At 45.0% G+C, this 20013-nt stretch overlaps 1 protein-coding gene across 3 annotated transcripts in view; it reads left to right on the forward strand.

Annotated features, from left to right (window-relative positions):
- The window catches only part of CNDP1 (carnosine dipeptidase 1), a 409207-nt gene that overhangs the window by 360456 nt on the left and 28738 nt on the right, over positions 1–20013 (forward strand). For all 3 annotated transcript variants that reach the window (XM_069219416.1, XM_069219418.1, XM_069219417.1), the window contains exon 8: positions 6402–6562. In XM_069219416.1, the coding sequence (XP_069075517.1) occupies positions 6402–6562 (161 nt within the window). The remainder of the gene's footprint in view (positions 1–6401; positions 6563–20013) is intronic.

A 20013-nucleotide genomic window follows, 5' to 3' on the forward strand; every position in this document is an offset into this window, starting at 1 on the left:
TCATTTTACTGAGGCCAAAACTTTGATAAATTGCTAGATTGCCAATCGGGGAATGTTTGCTCCAGATGCTGATATATGAGTAATTATAGTCTTCATGTTTGTTAAAAACATTTTTTTGTCCCTCCTTAATTATATTGTATCTCAAGTTGATTTGTTATTATAACAGAACAATTTGCCTGCAACACATGTAAATAAATGCATGTCATTAAAAGCAGCGGTGTTTCAAAGATAAATCCGTAATTTGACTAACACCTTTCTGTTTTGTTTTCCGCCAATAAAATGTCATCCTGCCCCTACTAAATGGGAGCAAACACAGAATTTAACAGAGTGGTGTGGGGGGTGTAGTCCGCGCTGAAAGACACCATTAGCAAGTTTGCAGCACATGGAGTCACTTTCCAGAGAGACACCGTTTGTCAACAACTGGATATGAATTATACAGAACTGCTTGGGGACAGAAACCCCACCAATTCCTTTTGGGAAAACTAATGACAAATAGGAGCTTTAAAAGAACTTTTAACAAATATCTCGGTGCAAAAATCATGTATTACAAAGGCAGTTCCACTGGACCTTTAACTCTCAGCCCCTGACTGTGCACTGTCTGCAACAGATCAATTGCTAATTCTCCTTTGTGCTTTAAAAGGAAGGCAGCAGGTTTTGAAGGTTTTTTCAGCAGTGACTTGTGGTTTACTGACAGTGTCTCAGCCCTTCCTGCCTTTCAGGGGTAGGAACGTGGTGTCTCTTCCTTTTAATAAATGGTTCACATTTTAGTATATACATTTTGTTGCACGTTGGGTTATCAAAAGGAGTAGATACTACCTTTGGTGTCTAAAAGGCTGGAACTCTGTTAATTTAGGGCCCATTATTCCTGTTTCATTTTTTACATATACAGCGGAACTTACTAAGCGCCAACCCCACTAGTCCTCCAGAAAACATTGTTGCCCATAAGATAGACTCTAGCCCATTATATTTTGGAATTTGATAATTAAATTTTTCAGTTTTTTTAAAAAACACGGTTCCCTATTTGGAAATTATTTACCTTTGACCCAGCCGTTCTAGCTCTTTGTATTTTTAACGCTCAGCCTTAGGTTTACGTGGCAAGAAGCTGTGTTGGGATTTACTCTCACCTTACTTTAACCCCTTCTGTGCCTTGGACGAGATGACCTCGTCCAAGGCTACAGTTCCCGTGTGCCTTGGACGAGGTCACCTCGTCCAAAGCACGGGAACTTGGGGGAGCGCTAGCGCGCCCCACCCTGTGCACCCCCCTCCCCCCCCAAGGCGGGGATGGAAGGGGAAGACCTTCCCCTTCCACCCCCGACCCCCCCAAACCCCCCTGTGACGTCAGCGCGCGAGCGTTGAACTGTCACAGGGGCCTCCCCCATCGCGCTGGAAGCTCTGCTTTCAATCACTGGGGGAGGCCCGGAGGGGCTTCAAAGGGAAGGAAATGTATTTCCTTCCCTTTGAAGTCTGTCCCAGGGTTTCAAAAGCCGGATTGCTTGCAATCCGGCTTTTGAAACCCCACTAGACACCAGGGATTTTTTTTTTTTTTTTAAGAAAGTGACAAAAGGGAGTGACCCCTTGGGCAAGGGTCGCTTCCAGGGGGGGGATTTTTTCGGGAAGGCCTTTTCTGCCCCCCCTGGGGGCAGATTGGCCGATTTTAGGTCAATCTGCCCCCAAGGGGGCAGAAACCACTAGGCACAGGGGATATGTTTTTTGGCGCCAATGTCACACAGGGGGAGCCACCCTGTAGGCAAGGGTCACTCCCGGGGGTGGGTGGGGGTTGGAGGGGCAAATTTATTTTAGGCCATTTCTGCCCCCACTGGGGGCAGAAACCTCTAGGCGCCAGGGCAAATTCTTTTGGGTGTTTTTTTTTTTGTTTGTTTGTTTTTTTAGAGATTGGTAGCGACCCATCAGGCAAAGGTCGCTGCCCTGGGGGGCAAATTGTATTTAGACCATTTCTGCCCCCTTGGGGGCAGATTGTCCGATTTTAGGTCAATCTGCCCCCAAGGGGGCAGAAACCACTAGGCACCAGGGATTTTTTTTTTGGCGCCAATGTCACGCAGGGGGAGCGACCCCGTAGGCAAGGGTCGCTCCCGGGCAGGGGAGGTTTGGGGGGGTGGGTGGTCAAATTTATTTTAGGGCATTTATGCCCCCCCCCTGGGGCCGGCTGAGCTAGAGGCCAAAATCCACAGGTAGTCACTTTGCAAAAAACACCTCTGTTTTCTGTGAAAAAATATGTTGTGTCCACGTTGTGTTTTGGGCCATTTCCTTTTGTGGGCGCTAGGCCTACCCACAGAAGTGAGGTACCATTTTTATCGAGAGACTTAGGGGAACGCTGGGTGGAAGGAAATTTGTGGCTAATCTCTGATTCCAGAACTTTCTGTCACCAAAATGTTAGGAAAATGTGTTTTTTTAGCCAAATTGTGAGGTTTGCAAAGGATTCTGGGTAACAAAACCTGGTCAGAGCCCCACAAGTCACCCCATCTTGGATTCCCCCAGGTCTCTAGTTTTCAGAAATGCACAGGTTTGGTAGGTTTCCTTAAGTGCCGGCTGAGCTAGAGACCAAAATCTACAGGTAGGCACTTTGCAAAAGACAGCTCTGTTTTCTGTCAACAAATGGGATGTGTCCACGTTGTGCTTTGGGGCATTTCCTGTCGCGGGCGCTAGGCCTACCCACACAAGTGAGGTATCATTTTTATCGGGAGACTTTGGGGAACGCTGGGTGGAAGGAAATTTGTGCCTCCTCCCAGATTCCAGAACTTTCTGTCACAGAAATGTGAGGAACATGTGTTTTTTTAGCCAAATTTTGAGGTTTGCAAAGGATTCTGGGTAACAGAACCTGGTCAGAGCCCCACAAGTCACCCCATCTTGGATTCCCCTAGGTCTCTAGTTTTCAGAGATGCACAGGTTTGGTAGGTTTCCCTAGGTGCCGGCTGAGCTAGAGGCCAAAATCTACAGGTAGGCACCTCTGTTTTCCTTTAAAAAAATGGGATGTGTCCACGTTGCGTTTTGGGGCGTTTCCTGTCGCAGGCACTAGGCCTACCCACACAAGTGAGGTATCATTTTTATCGGGAGACTTGGGGGAACATAGATTAGCAAAACAAGTGTTATTGCCCCTTGTCTTTCTCTAAATTTTTTCCTTCCGAATATAGGAGAGTGTGTAAAAAAGACATCTATTTGAGAAATGCCTTGTAATTCACATGCTAGTATAGTCACCCCGGAATTCAGAGATGTGCAAATAACCACTGCTCCTCAACACCTCATCTTGTGCCCTTTTCGGAAATACAAAGGTTTTCTTGATAGCTATTTTTTACTCTTTATATTTCAGCAAATGAATTGCTGTATACCCGGTATAGAATGAAAACACACTGCAGGGTGCAGCTCATTTATTGGCTCTGGGTACCTAGGGTTCTTGATGAACCTACAAGCCCTATATATCCCCGCAACCAGAGGAGTCCAGCAGACATAATGTTATATTGCTTTCGATAATCTGACATTGCAGAAAAAAGTTACAGAGTAAAACGTGGAGAAAAATTTATGTATTTTTCACCTCAATTTCAATATTTTTCTTTTTCAGTTGTTATTTTCTGTAGGAAACCCTTGTAGGATCTACACAAATGACCCCTTGCTGAATTCAAAATGTTGTCTATTTTAAGAAATGTTTAGGTTTCTGGGATCCAGCATTGGTTTCATGCCCATTTCTGTCACTGACTGAAAGGAGGCTGAAAGCACAAAAAATTGTAAAAATGGGGTATGTCCCAGTAAAATGCCAAATTTGTGTTGAAAAATTGGGTTTTCTGATTCAAGTCTGCCTGTTCCTGAAAACTGGGAAGCTGGTGAGTTTAGCACCGCAAACCCTTTGTTGATGCCATTCTCAGGGGAAAAACCACAAGCCTTCTTCTGCAGCCACTTTTTAATTTAAAAAAAAAAAAAACTAAATTGTCACTGTATTTTGGCTAATTTCTTGGCCTCCTTCAGGGGAATACACATAGTCTGGGAACCTCTAGAATCCCTAGGATGTTGGAAAAAAAGGACGCAAATTTGGCTTGGTTAGCTTATGTGGACAAAAAGTTATGAGGGCCTAAGCGCGAACTGCCCCAAATAGGCAAAAAAAGGCCTGGCACAGGAGGGGGAAAAGGCCTGGCAGCGAAGGGGTTAAAGTGAATTGTTGGTTGGCACCTCTGTGGCATTCAGAGTGGGTGTTTCAGGATGGAACCGGCCCCCTCCTGACACAAGAGGAACAATCAGAGGGTTTGTCTGGGTGGTGGTCTGCTTTGGCACATGGTCCACTAATTAATGTAATTTCACTGGGAAACGGTAAAAAGCAAGATTGCGGATCGTCTTGACGTTTGTTAACTTCATATGGTTGCCATTGTAAATGTTCTTTGACCTCCACAAGCATCTAACCAACATTTGTATTTATTTGAATACATTTTAGCTGCAGACAACTAAAAGTGCAAGGCAGCTAGACGTATTGTACAGCAACCAATAACACTCACTGTGAACGTGTGCTAAAAACAAAGGGCTGATACTCTAGAGACTAAATCAGTCACTTTACTTATTAATTAGGTAAGCAAGTTTTAATGCCAAAGCAAATATAATATTTACTAAAACTAAATAATATTGATGTTCAGTTTGTGATGTTAAAATAATTATTTTGTGCAGGGCTAATAGTTTGGGATATAGTTAGTTACTTCTGCCCACTGTTTAGGAACATTGGAATAATTCCTTCTGGGAAACATAGAAGCTTGGTGCAGAATCCGTCAGTACTTTAGCTGCAGCTGTGAACAGACAAGCTCCCTTCGTGTTTGTTTTAGTATGGTTTGCTGACAGCTAACTAAAAGGGCGATGCGGGTAACCGTACTGCTTACCATGGACCAATGTATCAGCTTGATAAATGGGAACTCCTTTCCTGAGTAAATGGCACATGCGTAAGAATTACCATTACCGGCAGGCCTGTAGTTTTGTTGTTTTAAGAGAAATCTTAGTATAATAAATATGTTTCATTGTTCCATGGGAAGCTGCATATTACAATTGGTTTCCGTGCCCTTTTAATAGTTGGCAGGCAAAAATTACTCAGTTAAGTACAAGTGGTGATTCCATTGTTAGAGCTGTGGTTGGAATTTTGACAGATTTCTCATGGAGAGTCTCTGATTTGCGCAAGTCATGGTCTCTGCTTACCATCGCAGCCATGTCTCCCACAGTGGCAGCTGCCTCCCCACCCCGCTCTTTGAGGTTGCACCTCTCTTCACCCACTGCCCCAGCGACACTCTCCATCCTGCAGGACCCCCACACTGCTCCTTGCAGAATAACCTCCCTCTCCCCTCCTCCTCATGCAGGACCCTCCTCTTCTTTCCCTCCACTCCCAGAATCAGCCCTCCCCATCTGTACTGTCTGCAATAATTACTTTTACGCAAATATGTATCTCCTTTCTCATTTAACACTCTCTTACACTAAAAATGTATCGCTTACTGTCTCACTCTCAACAACATACAAACCATTTCTTACTTTTCCTTTCAATCATTATTGAAAACAAGTAGGAAAAAGTTGCCCACAACGACACTAACTTTATAAGTTAATACAGTTTAATTAACAAAACCAAACAGTCTCCCTCTCTCACACTCTCTCACACTCTCTCACACTGTCACACACTGTCACACACTGTTACCACCTCTCTCAAAAAATTAAAATCAAAAATTCAAATACACTTTCATTCCTATGAATTTTCCAACTTAACATCATTAAAACACACAGTATACTCCTTCTTACAGTTGCACTCACACAAACACTATTACTTTATACGTCTGTTGCACACACTACCCTTTTTTCACTGTTTCACACACACGTTCTACTGCTCCATCGTACATTCACCAATTCATACACAGACTATCACTATCTGTCTTCCTATCTATTCTCTGAAGATCTCACCCCATCTATCCACATAATACCATTACACAAATGAACCATACACAACTCCATAACTAGTAATTCCAAAACAAAACGCGTAATTCCACCACACAAAACAAACATCCACCGCACTCCAAACCAAAAACATAAATAAAAGACATTGTAATTTCCAACACCAGTAGCTCTAACTCTCACAAATCCGAGACCTATTGGCATAGCCAATGCTTGTTTTAGAAGTAATTAGAAATGCATATCTTTGTCCCCAAATGGCAGCACTCTCTAGCAGTTTGAAATCTTGAAAGTATACATGAAAACATAATATGTCGAGTGCATGACCACCTCACCTAATAATTAGTGTGCCCATCCAGCACCACCGCCAATTCATGGATCCTAATGTTTTGTTATTTCTATCATTGTTTCCTATAATAATCTCTTATTCTGTGCATGGTACAATTACTCCCGCCAGACCACTGACGATATCTTGTTTGCTATTCAAGGAAAGTTGATGGACTCTTCAGGCCGCATTCTGATCCCTGGTATCTATGACAACGTGGCTCCCCTCACTGAAGAAGAGAAGAAGCTCTATGAAAACATAGAATTTGACCTGGAGGAACACAAAAACAACACTGGTGTGGCAAAATTCCGACAAGTCACAAAGGTAGAAATTGCTAAACTTTATTGTTCAGTCTTTGTTATCTCTGTATTTGATTTGCTAGCGTGTTAATATGATTTTGCTAAAAGAGTGTATTAACTTCACAACACTGATAATATTGTACTGCATTATTTCTTAGCATTTTTCCTCCCCTTTGCAACAGTTTACAGATACACAAGTAGTTAGCTACTCTGTTGCTTATGGTTGGGTGAAAGTTTCAGTTAAGGTGTCATGTGAGGGGTGTGTTTTAATGTTGTGCTTGAGGCCCAGAGATGTCCTTTAGCCTTGAAGGAGTGCCCTGAAGCAGTGTATTAAAAATGAGGCAGTCTGCAAAAGGTGTTTGAGAGGCATGTTTTGCAGGCTGGAAATACTAAGCAAAGCATTATGCTATGTGCAGTGTTACTGAATCATACCTTTAGAAAGAGTGAGGTCTTTATTGTTTTTCTGAATTTTAGGTGGATGTTGATGATCTTTATTCTCTTTGAGAGAGTGTCCCAGAGGTAACGCATGATAAGGAGCTACAGCCAATGAGTAATTTTTAAAAGGCAAAAATGTGTCAACTGCTGACGCTATCTGTTTCTTGATTGACCCACAGAAACTCAGGGCCTCATTTACAAGATCTGTGGTGCAGGGCGGCTGTGCCGCCCTGTGCCATGGGGAAAGGGCAGAAATGCGCTGTATCTATAAGATATGGTGCATTTCTGTCCTTTCCCCTTCGCTGGTGCACAAATTGCTGCCTACTGCCAGCGTAGGCACCCCTGCACAATGGTGCAAGGGTGCCTGCGTTGTGGGAAATTATTGTTTTTCTGCAGGAAGGGACACCTTCCTGCACAAAAACAATCATAAGAGGTGTTTTCCTCTTTGTTTGTGTGCTACAGAATGCAGCACACATCGAAAGAAGAAAAAACAGGGAGAAATAAAGATATTTCTCCTTGTTGCATCATTTTTACGCCACCCCAGTGGTGGAGTAGGAATCTGCAGGGGCGGCTCCTTTGCTATGGCAAAGGTGTGTCGCCCCGCTGGCCGTGAACCAGGAGATAAAAAATGAAACAATAGTTCCACTATTGTTTCATTATTCATCTGCTGGCTCAGTCAGCAGTACAGAAAAGGGCAGGGCTGGGCCATGGAAGGTGGGAGAGGGGATGTGAAGTGAATGCACCTAAGTGCGGATGTGTGTTTGGCTGGCCTTTGGCCGGCCAAACACACATGCGTACTTAGTTTTCTCCAGCCCGGCTGTGTCTGAGCAGCTGCTCAGACCAATCCTGATGCTGTTTTCATGCTATGTTTAGCATGAAATCAGCTCCATGATTGCTGGGGAGCCTGTGCTGGTGTCCCAGGATAATCACCTGACATAGAAAGCCCCTTTTACGCAGTGCTATGCGTACAAGGGGTCCATATTTACAAGGCCATGAAAAGCCTTTCAAGGTGGTTGCATGGCCTTTAAATATGGGCTGGCACACTGTGCCACTGAAGCATCAAAACAACTGATGCTCTGGTGGCACAGTGTGCCACTAGGGCTTTGTAAATGAGACCCTGAATTCTTTGTATGTCAAGCAGTCATTCAAATCACCAAGAGTCACGCCGGATACAACAGAGGAGTCCCACATATACATGGCCACAACTATTGGTTTGACTGGGCACAAATTAATTAACTTACTTTTTCAATGGGAAAGTGAAAGCAGAATGTAGCAACAAAGACACTCTCATCCCGAAAATTGACACTAAATGTGGCAAGTAGCTATTGGCCGAAGTTACTGTTAGACCTAACGTCCTTGGCGTGGTATTCTCTCAGCATCTTTTGCCTTCAACCCTCCTATTTTACTGAATTTGTATTTGTTGGCTTTAGGACTCTAAGCACTTTACCATTGTTAGCCAGTACTAATGTGCATGTGCTTTTTCCTTCAAACATGGCATAAATGGTCTCTACCTTGTTGGCACATTTTACTTACTTGTAAGTCCCTAGTAAATGGTACTACATCTACCTAGGCCCTGTAAATGCAATGCTACGAGTGGACCTGTACCACTCATTGTGCCTTCCCCTAAAGTGGCCTTTTAAAACATGTCTCTGCCCCTGCAGCATGTAGTGCAGCTGTAAACTGCCATTTCGACTTGGCAAAATAAACCTTTTACCAGGCCTAAACCTTCCTCTTTAATACATATGTCACCCCTAAGGTAGGCCCTAAAAGCTCATAGGGCAGTGTGCATTGTACTCTATAAATGAAGGCACACGTCCCACAAATGTCAATTAATAGTCCATCTCCAATTTTATTGCATGGTGTTCTCCTCTTCACAGCATAGCTTCCAATTAGGCTCTGCTATTATCACCAACCATTCTTGCCAAAACGTGTTCCATCTGGGAAATCTCCCTTAGACTTCATCAGGGCTGCAATTACATATAAGATATTACATAATATAATATATTCTGATACCCTAGTGCCTATTGATACACCTCTGTGAACCTTGTGGAAATCGATACATATTATACAACAGTTTCCTTATCCTCCCAGTGAATTAAGTGGTCATCCAACTGAATATATTTATTTCCATGCTAGTACATAATTGCACTTTTCTTGCATCAATTTAAACCATTAATAAAACATGTTCTCCCCGTGTACATGCACACACCTGTGAGACTCCACTAAATAGTCAAATCTTGCATCTCAATAAAGTGTATTGTAGAACTAATACTCATGAGATACCTGTAATCCAACCTGTAATCCATCCGAGAGGTAGCCACTAGTAACTCAAATGTACACCTTTCTTCTTCATGTAAATATACTTGTTTTCATATCACATAGATTCCTTTCACCATCTGGTTTTCCGAAATCGCAATTATCAATATCATTTTGTTAATCAGTACCCGCGTTATTAAATTCCCCAATCTCATCATATTGTTCCATATTCTGCCCAAAGTCACCGCAATTACAACCGCTAATATTGCTCACTATATTATTAATATCAGTCCCTCTTTTACCTTTCCCCACCCCAACTGCCTAATTGTACCCTTCATTTCTTTCATTACCCTAATGTATATGACCATCCACATATAACTTCCTCCACGGTTTCTTACTTGTACTACATATTATTATTTTGTCACTCTCCAAAATATCGTACCGCTCGTATTGCCAGCACCAGTACCGCGCCAGAAGATAATTAGCCTGCTAATTCTCCCAAGTTGCTTACCTTCCTTGTTGGTGTGAATCCGCAAGTACACTTCTCAGTTTCGACGCAAGTACGCTTCCAAGTATCCAACCAGTCTGTACTCACCCTCTTCTATTTAAATATCCACCTTAACGCAAACAATGTTAACCGCACTTCCTCTTCTGGTAATAGGTCCTATTTCTATGTCATCTGTTCACATGACACTGAAAAGCTCCTAAAGTCTTTTTATCACTGTTGTAAGGCCTATCTGTCCCATTGACTAACACTGGGTTACCTTGTAACAGTTGAAGTGCTAACTATGGATTGGGAGTATATAAAGGTATCTCATCTAGACTCAAATACACTGTAATTTAAAATCTTCTTATTTGATAAAGTTAGATTTTAAGTCACAATTCTTAAAATGCCTCTTTTAGGAAGTTGGCATTTTCTTGTCCCAGACATTTTCACCTTCTGCCTGGGTCACATGACTGTGAATGACTCTGCTGTTTGGGTTTGTACATTACTTCCAGACAGTCACATAAAGGCGGATTAGGTATGTATAGGAAGTGCCATCCTGGCAAAATTACTGTGGAGGGGCAATACTCAGCCCTACTTACATTTCAAATGGCTTTGCCTCCTACACACACAAAGGAATTTGACACCAGGCCTGCCATTCCTTTTGTCAACCCCTAAACAGTTTGGAGCCTAGACAGGGGAAGGGGAATAACATTCCAGGACTAGGTGTGGTGATAAGAAAGGGAGTCATCCCACACAAAGGCTGGAACCAGGTATAAATATTGGACTCCCAGGGCCACTCGTCAGAAAACTCCTGGACTTGAGGAAATCACAGAAGAAGGTCTGCCCTGCTGTTTGAAGGACTGCCTTGCTGTCTAATAAGGAAGCCTGGACCTGTTTGCCTTCATCACAGGCTAACCAAAGTGACTCCAAGGGTTGCCTGACCTCTTTGAGCTAAAGGGACCCAAAAAGATTCAGATACCTCCCTTGAACTGCCCAGCTGACCTGTTGTAACTGGACCTGCCTGAACCTGTAGCTGCACCTGCATGAATGTTGCTAACCTCTGCTGAAGTGAGTCCCTGACCCTGAAGAGGTGCCTCCCCAGGTCCTGGGTCTTTAACTGGCACCAGAGTGGTCTCCTCCTCAAGAAAAGGTGAAACTCTTGAAGTCTGGGCTCCTCGCGGCTGCACCTGTTCGTGCCAGCACTTTACTGTCATGACGATTGTCAATGCAACGTTTCAGGGAGACCTGCTCTTCATTCCAACAGCTACTTCCACCGACGATCGACAGCATGAGGCCCGCATTTCATGCTAAAGCAATGACAGCTTGCAACATTTGCCTAAGTGAAGCTACAGCAACACCCATCCACGAAGCCCAATTGGCTCTTAACTGTACAGCGATTGTCTGCTGCACTCATCTACCTCACTGCAACCCCCTCCAACAAGAACAGACCTCTTCACACCAGAAAGTAAATTTTCTGATGAACTAACCTGGTTCCTGTATCAAACCCACACTCCATTGCGTGCAACCCAGACTTGTGACTTTTTCCCAGTCTAGCATGACCAGATGATCGAAAGTGACACTTTGTGCTTTTAGGTGTCATTTCCTCTTAAAACTTTCAAATGAAATATCTTTGGTTCTACTGATTGGATTTTTGTCGTTCTGGCATAACCTTATTTACTAATATATACTCAATTTTTTCTAAATTGGTTTTGGATTTTTCATGTGTTGTCTTTTCACTTTTTTACTGTTTATGTGCTGCACAAATACTTTACATTTTGCCTCTAAGTTAAGCCTGAATGCATTGTGGCAAGCTACTAGAGGGTTAAGCACAGATTAATATAGTGACTTTTGTGGTTGTGGTTGTTGAATGACTCGGTCTTCCACCCCACTAAACCAATAACCCAATTTCTTACATTGTTGTTCAGTGGACAAAATCCCATACAAATAATCTATCAACAAATTTGACCCATTTTAAATTCTGCTTGATTGGCTATTGTTTTTTCCTTTTTCCAAATTAAATTCTTGACTCATTTGCTCCACTGTCAGACATGCTTGAGAAGATGGAGTTGAAGCTTAGAATCATTGACAACCTCAAGAGTGCAGCATTGAGGAAGCTGTACAAGGAGAGGGGTCTAATCTTGGAGAAGGGAGCCTCAAAAGTGGACTTTCAAATAGCCTTCAGAGCCTATGAGGAGGTCCACAGGATGCAGGCTACAAACAGAGAGTGGGAGGGCAGTGACCCTGAGGAGGAGGAGGTAAATGTGGAGGATGAGGAAGGGGATGGCATGACCGCTGGCCCAGAGTGGCAACAGGAGGAGGAGGAGAGCCTACCTACAAGAGCAAGGTCCCCTGCCAAAAGGAGGACAAGAGGGCTGAGGGGCAGCTCAATCTGTAGCTGGCCAAATTGCCTATCAAAGAAAGGAGATTAGCCCTGGAGGAAAAGAAAGCTGAGACAGTCTTGAAGGAAAGAGAAAACATGCTCGTACATGAAGTGAGTCTTAAAGAACTGGACCTAAAGGCCTGAGTCCAGCAGCAATAGTGGCAGTTATGACCCAGTGCCTGCTGGAGACAGGAGGGTCCACATCACCAGAGATCTGGTGCCTGACTTTGTTATGAGAGATGGCATCACCAAGTGGTTTGAGGGTTATGAAGTAGCTCTAGAAATGCATAGGATCCCAGAAGAGGATTAGGAAGCCAGCCTCTAGGGGGCATATACCTAATGAGAGGGATTCACTGCAAGCCCTAGGGAAGGGTGACAGCGTGAAATACCAACACATGAAATGAAACCCTTGTCAGAAAGAATGGCCTTATCCATAAAAAGTACAGTTTATAGTTTAGGGACAGCCAGAACCTGTCAAGTCAGCAGTAAGTGGATTTCATGGATTACTCCAATATGACACTGGATGATTGGGTGAAGGACAACAATATGAGTGATTAGGATGAGCTGTACAATCGTATTCCCATAGAGCACATGTTCAGTCATTGTTTTACAGAGCTGCGCCAACACCTTGTTAATTCTAAATTTGCTGTCTACAGTGAGCTTGACAAAAAAGCAGACTGTGGCTCAGCACCAGTGTCCACAACAAGGTATCTGGAAGGATCACCAAATGGGTGAACAGGGTCCCCAACAAAAGACGGAGGGTGGAGACAACATTAAAAAACAGGTAGTTCTCAAAAGGTCCCCAAAACAGTTCTTAGGGAAAGGATTCCCAGTCCCAGCCTGACTAGAAGGAGAGTGGCTTTCCTGAGAAAAAGTCCTCAGTTTCTACAGGTATGGGCACATCGAGGGGGACACCCACTGCCCAAAAAAGGCAGAAGCCCCCCACTGGTGGGCAAACACCAGAGATGGTCAGTGTAGAGCTTAAGGAGGAGGTTGCCCAATTAGTATGGGGAGAGTGCGGAGGTTACCCTAGTGTCCCTGGGTGACAGAGAGATGGTGCCAAAGGCCCATATATCTAGCAGTACTAAGAAATATAGGCAGTGAGTCACCATTAATGGGCAGCAGGTCGAGGCTCTGAAAGACACAGGAGCCCGTATGACTACTCTCGTGTCCTCAGAGCAGGTGATTCCCTATGTATTCCACCAGGTTGTAGTAGGTGACAACCACAAGAGTCACTGGGCAGGATTACCATCTTGGTGGATGGTATACTCCGTCACAAACATGAAGGAGATCACGCCCTCTGTTTTACAAGTTCCAAACGATATAATAGAACTTGTAATAGGGCAAACGGGATATCCATCACGTTTGTGACAGAGTAACACATCCACCAAGGTCCTAATTAGGCCCATTATCCTTTGGCTTTGGTTCCTTTTGACTGTGGAGGGGACCTCAGGTTACTTAATGTAAGGAAATAGCATGGTTACCCCCTTCTTTTGGCCTGTATATCAGTGTGTTTGACTGTGTCTACTGGGATCCTGCTAACCAGGACCCCAGTAGTTATGCTCTCTCCTTCTACATTTGGTTGTTGGATACTGTTAACACAGTATTCCACTCATAATTGGCATACTTGTGCCCCCTTATAAGTCCCTAGTATATGGCACCTGGGTACCCAGGGCATTTCGGTTCCAGGGGATCCATATGGGCTGCAGCATTCCTTTTGCCACCCATAGGGAGCCCATGCAAAGACTTCTACTGGACTGCCATTGCATTCTGTGTGAAAAGGTGCATGCACCCTTTCACTGCCATTTACACCGCACCAGGTCACTTATAAGTCACCCTTATTGCAGGCCATCCAGCCCTGAAAACAGGGTGCGGAGTACCTGTGTGTGAGGGCACCCCTGCACTAGCAGAGGTGCCCCCATGATGTCCAGGGGAACTTTCCTGGGCCTCGTGAGTGCGGGGATGCCATTTTACACGTGCACTGGCCATAGTTCACCTAGGTCCAGTATCACAATGGTAACTCTGAATATTGCCATGCTTGATATCAAACATTTTGGAATCATACCCCAAGGCTTTTGCAAGCATTGGTTGTATGATTCCATGCACTCTGAGGGCTCCTTAAAGACCATGACAGCCTTCTGAGGTTTTCCAGGCAGCCCCAGCTGCTGCCACCACACAGACAGGTTTCTGCCCTCCTGTTGCTTAAGCAGCTCGAGTGTGGGACATTATCTGCACCAACCAGGAACCCACATCCGTCTTCTTGGGTGCAGTACTGACTGTTGTTCTTCACTAGTGAGTCTTCTTTTGCACCTTCATCCGGGTTAGCAGGGGCTTCTGTTCTCCCTGGACTCTTCAGTGCTTCTTGGACTTGGTCCCCTTCTTCCAGAGGTCTTCAGTTCCAGGAATCCATTGTTGGTGTCTTGCAGTCTCTTCTGCTTCTTGCATAATCTTCTTTCTCATGTTCTTGTGCGTTCAAGGAAAGTTACGGGGATTTACTCCTGCTTTCCTGGGCTCTGTGGTGGGTTCTATTACTTACCTTTGGTGTTTTTTAAGACTCTCAGTGTCCCTCTACATACTACACTTGCCTAGGTGGGAAACCGACTTTCGCATTCCACTTTCTTAATATACGGTTTGTGTTCCCCCAGGCCCATTTCTACCTATTGTGATTTTCACTATTTGCACTGTTTTCTAACTGTTCCTACAGCTATTTCTGCATACTAGTGTATAGAATTTGTGTATTACTTACCTACTGAGGGAGTATAGTCTCTATGGCATTTTTGGCATTTGTGTCATGAAAATAAAGTACCTATATTGTTGTAACAATGAGTATTTTCTTTCATGTGTGTGGGTACTGAGTGACTACAGTGGTATTGCATGAGCTTTGCATATCTTCTAGTTTGGCTGTGGCTGCTCATCCACACTACCACTACAGAGCCTGGCTTCTAGACACTGACTACATTTCACTAAAAAGGGATAACTGGACCAGGTGTAAGGTGTAAGTACCTTTGGTACCCACTACAAATCAGGCCAGCCTCCTACACTTAAGGGTAGCTGTGAGTCCAGCCATGCTTGTGGATTGTCTGCTTGGTGATGACATGAAGCACACCATTTGGAAGGAGGTGGAGTTCCGGTCCCATCTTGAGATCTCAGGGTTGTGTGAGTGGGAGTGCCTGCTTACATGGTCCATGGTAGTGCAAGAGGGAAGTCAAAGGGACCTGGAGATAGGAAAATGGGCCAGGTACCTGCAAAAAAGAGCTAGCGCAGGGGGTGTGGGACACCCACTCCCACAACTCCGATGGTCCGGAAGGAAGCGGTACCTGAGGATGATGACCCTGAACCTTCAGAGTAAGACACTGCTGCCTTGGGAGACCTACCTGACCTGGCCGGCAGACAAGCTGATGTGAGACCATCCCAGGCAGAATTCGACAAAGCCTAGAGAGAGTGCCCTACTCTTGAGGGCCTACCTTGACAGGCCCAGGTAGCTAGTGACATCTCTGGTTGTAACCTGATTTATTGGGAGAATGATTTCCTCTATATAGTGAGCATAAGGTTCCTGGGCTTGGAGTGGCCTGTGTGTTAGTGATCGCCCCGCACTACAAGACCTTCCAACTGGGACTGGCGTATGATATACTCCTCTCAGGACATCTGGGGCAAGACAAGACCTTTGCGAGGCTTGTCACCCACTTTTTCTTGATCCTAGATGAGACTGACCTCAGATGCATTGTGCAGGTCGTTTGCTACCTGCCAGGCCTGGAGGAAGTCAGAGGAAATGTGGAAGTCTCCGCTGGTTCCACTTTCTGTCATAGGTACACCTTTTGAGAAGGTGGGCATTAGCATTTTTGGTCCCCTGCACCTCAAGACTGCCCTAAGCAAAATGATTAACCTGGTCTTTGTGGACCATGCCACTCAGTACCCATAGGCCAGGCCTCTGAGAATGGTGACTGCACCGGCAGTGGCCAGTGCCCTGCTGGGGCTTTTTTTTTCCATGAGTGAGTTCCCCAAAAAAGGAGGTGTCAGATCGAGGTACAAACTTCATGTCAGCACAGTACTTGAAGTCAATGTGTGACAAGCGTGGGGCAACCTACCAGTTCTCTACACCCTACCATCCACAGACCAATGAGAGATTCAAGAAGGCCCTCAAAGGCATGATCATGGGCCTGTCAGAGCCCTTGAGGCAGAAGTGGGACATCGTCTTGCCATGCCTGTTGAATGTTTACAGGGAGGTACCACAGATAAAAGTAGGTTTTAGTCCATTTGAACTTCTGTATAGCCACCCTATCAGAGGGACATCAGTCTGGCAAAGGAGGGGTGAGAGTAAAATCCACAGAAGCCTGTCGGAATGTAGTCAGCTACAGGGTGACTTTCAGGAATCCGATTGAAAGAAAGCCACTGAAAACCTGGAAGCCACCCAAGAAGTAATGAAATTCAGGTATGACCAGAATGTTGCTCGGGTTGAATTTCAGCCTGGTCAGAAAGTGTGGGTTACACAGTCAAGGGAACCCCGAGCCTTAAAAGACCTATGGACCAAGCCATCTTGAGGTTAGGGAGCGGAAAGGTGAGGTCACCTACTTGATAGACCTCAAGACACCCAGGAACCCCTTAAGGGTCCTGCATGTCAATTCTTTCAAGTCTCACTTTGATATGTATGAAGTGACAGTGCTACTTGTGATGTATGATGGAGTTGAAGAGGAGAGTGAGCCTCTCCCTGATCTCCTATCTTCCAAGTAGCAGGATGGATCATTGAAAGGAGTTGTCCCCTCTTCTACCCTGACCCAGAGCAACAGAGAGATGGTTGCTATTTGCTGGGGCAGATCGCCTTGCTCATCTCACTTACCCCAGGGCTCACTAGTTTGTGCACCCACGATATTGACACCGGGGACAGCATGTCTGTCAAAAACAAAATTTAAAGGCTGTCTGACAGAGTGAGGGTCAGTATTAAGGATGGGATTAACAAAATGCTGTCGTTAGTAATGATTGAGCACTGCAACAACCCTTGATCCAGTCTAGAGGTTTTGGTACCCAAGACCACCCTACCGGTGCCACACCAGAGCCCCATTTCTATGTTGACTATGGAGGGCTCAATTTAGTCACTAAGACTGATGTACACCCCATCGCCCGAGCTCATTCAGCAGTTGGGAGCTGGCAAGTTCCCAAGTGTGTTTGATATAACATCAGGGAACAAGCAGATTGTCTTAACCATGGAGGGGAAGTTGGTGGTCTAATGAGAACCCTGCATTATCCACCCCAGACAGCAACTTCAGGTTTCGAGTGATGACCTTTCAATTATGGAACGCTTCTGACAGCTTCCAGAGGTTGGTCAATGGGGTCGTAACTAGCATGGAGGCTTTCAGTGCTGCCTATCAAGACGACACTGCGGTCTTCAACTCCATCTGGGAAGATCAACTGGTCTATCTTCAAGAAGTGCTTCCAGCCCTGCAGAAGGCAGACCGTCCAAGACAGAAAATACAAGAGAGGGCAAGGATTTGTAGTGTAGTTGGGCCACCATGTTGGTGGGGACAACAGGCAGCCCCTGCTAGCATCCTTGCATGGGGACACCCCAAGACCCAGACTGAGGTAACACCTTTCTTAGGCCTCACTGTTTATTACAGGTCATTTGTCAAGGGGTATGGCAGCATTGACAGAGCTGACATCTAAGAAACAGTCCAAGAAGGTGATCTGGACAGAGGCATGCTAGAACGCTTTTGCCACCTTGAAGGAAGCCATGTGTAAGGACCAGTGCTTAAGACCCCTGACTTCTCTAAGGAATTAATTGTCAGACAGATACCTCAGAGCATGGCATGAGGGCTGTGATCTCACAGCTGAATGAAGAGAGCCTAAGTCAATCTTCAGTCTTCATCAATAGGAGGCTAGATCCCAGGGAACAGAGTTGGAGTGTGATTGAAAGGGAAATCTTTGCAGTGGTCTGGGCACTGAATTAATTGTGATTTTACGTGTTTGGGACTCGTCTGTAGGTTCAGACAGACCACAGACCTCTCAGATGGCTAATGCAGATGAGGGGTGAGGGTCGGAAAATGTTGAGGTCATCCAGCGTCCTAGAGGGAATGGGCTGTGCAGTGGAATAACTCCCTGGAATGGACCATGACAGTGCTGATGGTCTTTCCAGGTTCTTCTTTAACCTTAGCGATGAAAAGACCCATGGGGGTAGATAGCTTTCTCTGGTTCCATCTGGGGAGGACACTTAGACCTTACATCTTGGTATTCCCCCAAACGTTTTGCCTTCATCCCTCCTATTTTGCTGAAATTGTTTTTGTTGGCTTTAGATCTCTGTGTACTTTACAACTGTTAACCAGTACTAAAGTGCTTGTGCTCTCTCCTTTAAACATGGTAACTTTGCCCTACACTTAATTGGAACATTTACTTTAATTGCAAGTCCTAATAAATGGTACCACATATACCTATGGCCTGTGAATTAAATGCTACTCGTGAGCTTGCAGCTGTCATTGTGCCACCCACTAAAGTAGCCTTTTAAAAAGTGTCTCAGATCTACCACTGCAGCCTGGAGTGCAGTTTTAAACTGCTATTTCGATCTGGCCAAATAAACCTTTTGCCAGACCTAGACCTTCTTTTTTAATACCTATAAATCACCCTTAAGGTAGGCTCCAAAGGCTGATAGGGCAGGGTGCATCATATTTAAAAGATAGGACATAGCTGACGTACATTTTACATGGCCTGGCATTGAAAAACTCCTAAAGTAATTTTTCACTGTTGTAAGGCCTATCTCTCCCACTGACTAACACTGGGTTACTTTATAAGATTTAACAATTGCTATCCTTGGACTGTGAGCAGAAAGAGTTACGCTGTTTAGACTCAAATTAAAAGTAATTTAAAATGCTCAATAATGGTAAAGTCCAATTTTAAGTCACAATTCTGAAAATGCCACTTTTAGAAAGATGGCATTTTCTTGTCCCAACCATTCTGTGCTTTCTACGTGTGCCCTGGTTAACATGAGTGTGAATGGCTCTGCTGTTTGGGATTGTTTATTGGTTCTAGACATAAACACAAAGGGGGCTTAGGTGTAGACAGGATGGGCCAACCTGACAGAATGACTGCAGAGGGATTTTACCCAGCCCCAGTTACACTTCAAAAGGCTTTGCCTCTTGTGCACACAAAGGAATCTGACATCAGGCCTGCCCTACCTCTTGTTCCCTGCTGATAATTTGGAACCTTGACAGGGGAAGGAGAATAACTTTCCAAAAGCAGATGTGTGGGTGGGACAGGGAGCCACCCCACATAAATGCTGGCACCGGGTATAAATATTGGACCACTAGAACCACTCTTAAGAACACTCCTGGACCTGTGGAAATTACAGAAGAAGGACTGCCTTACTGCTTGAATGACTGCTTTTCTGTCTTAGAAGAAAGGCTGGATCTGCTTGCCTTCACCCCGGGCTACCCACAATGACTCCAGGGGTCAGTTGGTTGACATCCTGCTGGGACACAACAAGCTTCAGAGGCCTCCCTGCAACTACCTAGCTGGCCTGCTGCAACTGGACCTGTCTAGACCTGCAACTGGACCGTCCTGAGCCCTGCTGGCCTCTGCTGAAGTGAGTCCCTGATCCTCCAGAGGTGCTTTGCCAGGCACTGGACCTTTCGCTAGCATCAGAGTGACCTCCTCCTGAGGAAATGGTGAAAACCCTGAAATTTAGGCTCTTCTTGAATGCAAATGGGCCTGTTCACCCCAAGACTGTCCCTGCTGTGACAATCTCTAACATGTCATTCCAGTGATACCTGCCCTTGTGATACCAGCGACCACTAGTGACGTCTGGCAACGCGAGACCGCACTTCAGCAACAACAGCATGCATCAACCACCAATGCGAAGCTCCAGCAACGACCATCCACGACTTCCCACGGGCTCTTCATGCTACAATGACAACCGTCTGTGACGCTTAGCCTCCTC

The sequence above is a fragment of the Pleurodeles waltl genome, chromosome 2_2 (assembly GCF_031143425.1).
Source record: "Pleurodeles waltl isolate 20211129_DDA chromosome 2_2, aPleWal1.hap1.20221129, whole genome shotgun sequence".
Taxonomy (NCBI): Eukaryota; Metazoa; Chordata; class Amphibia; order Caudata; family Salamandridae; genus Pleurodeles; species Pleurodeles waltl.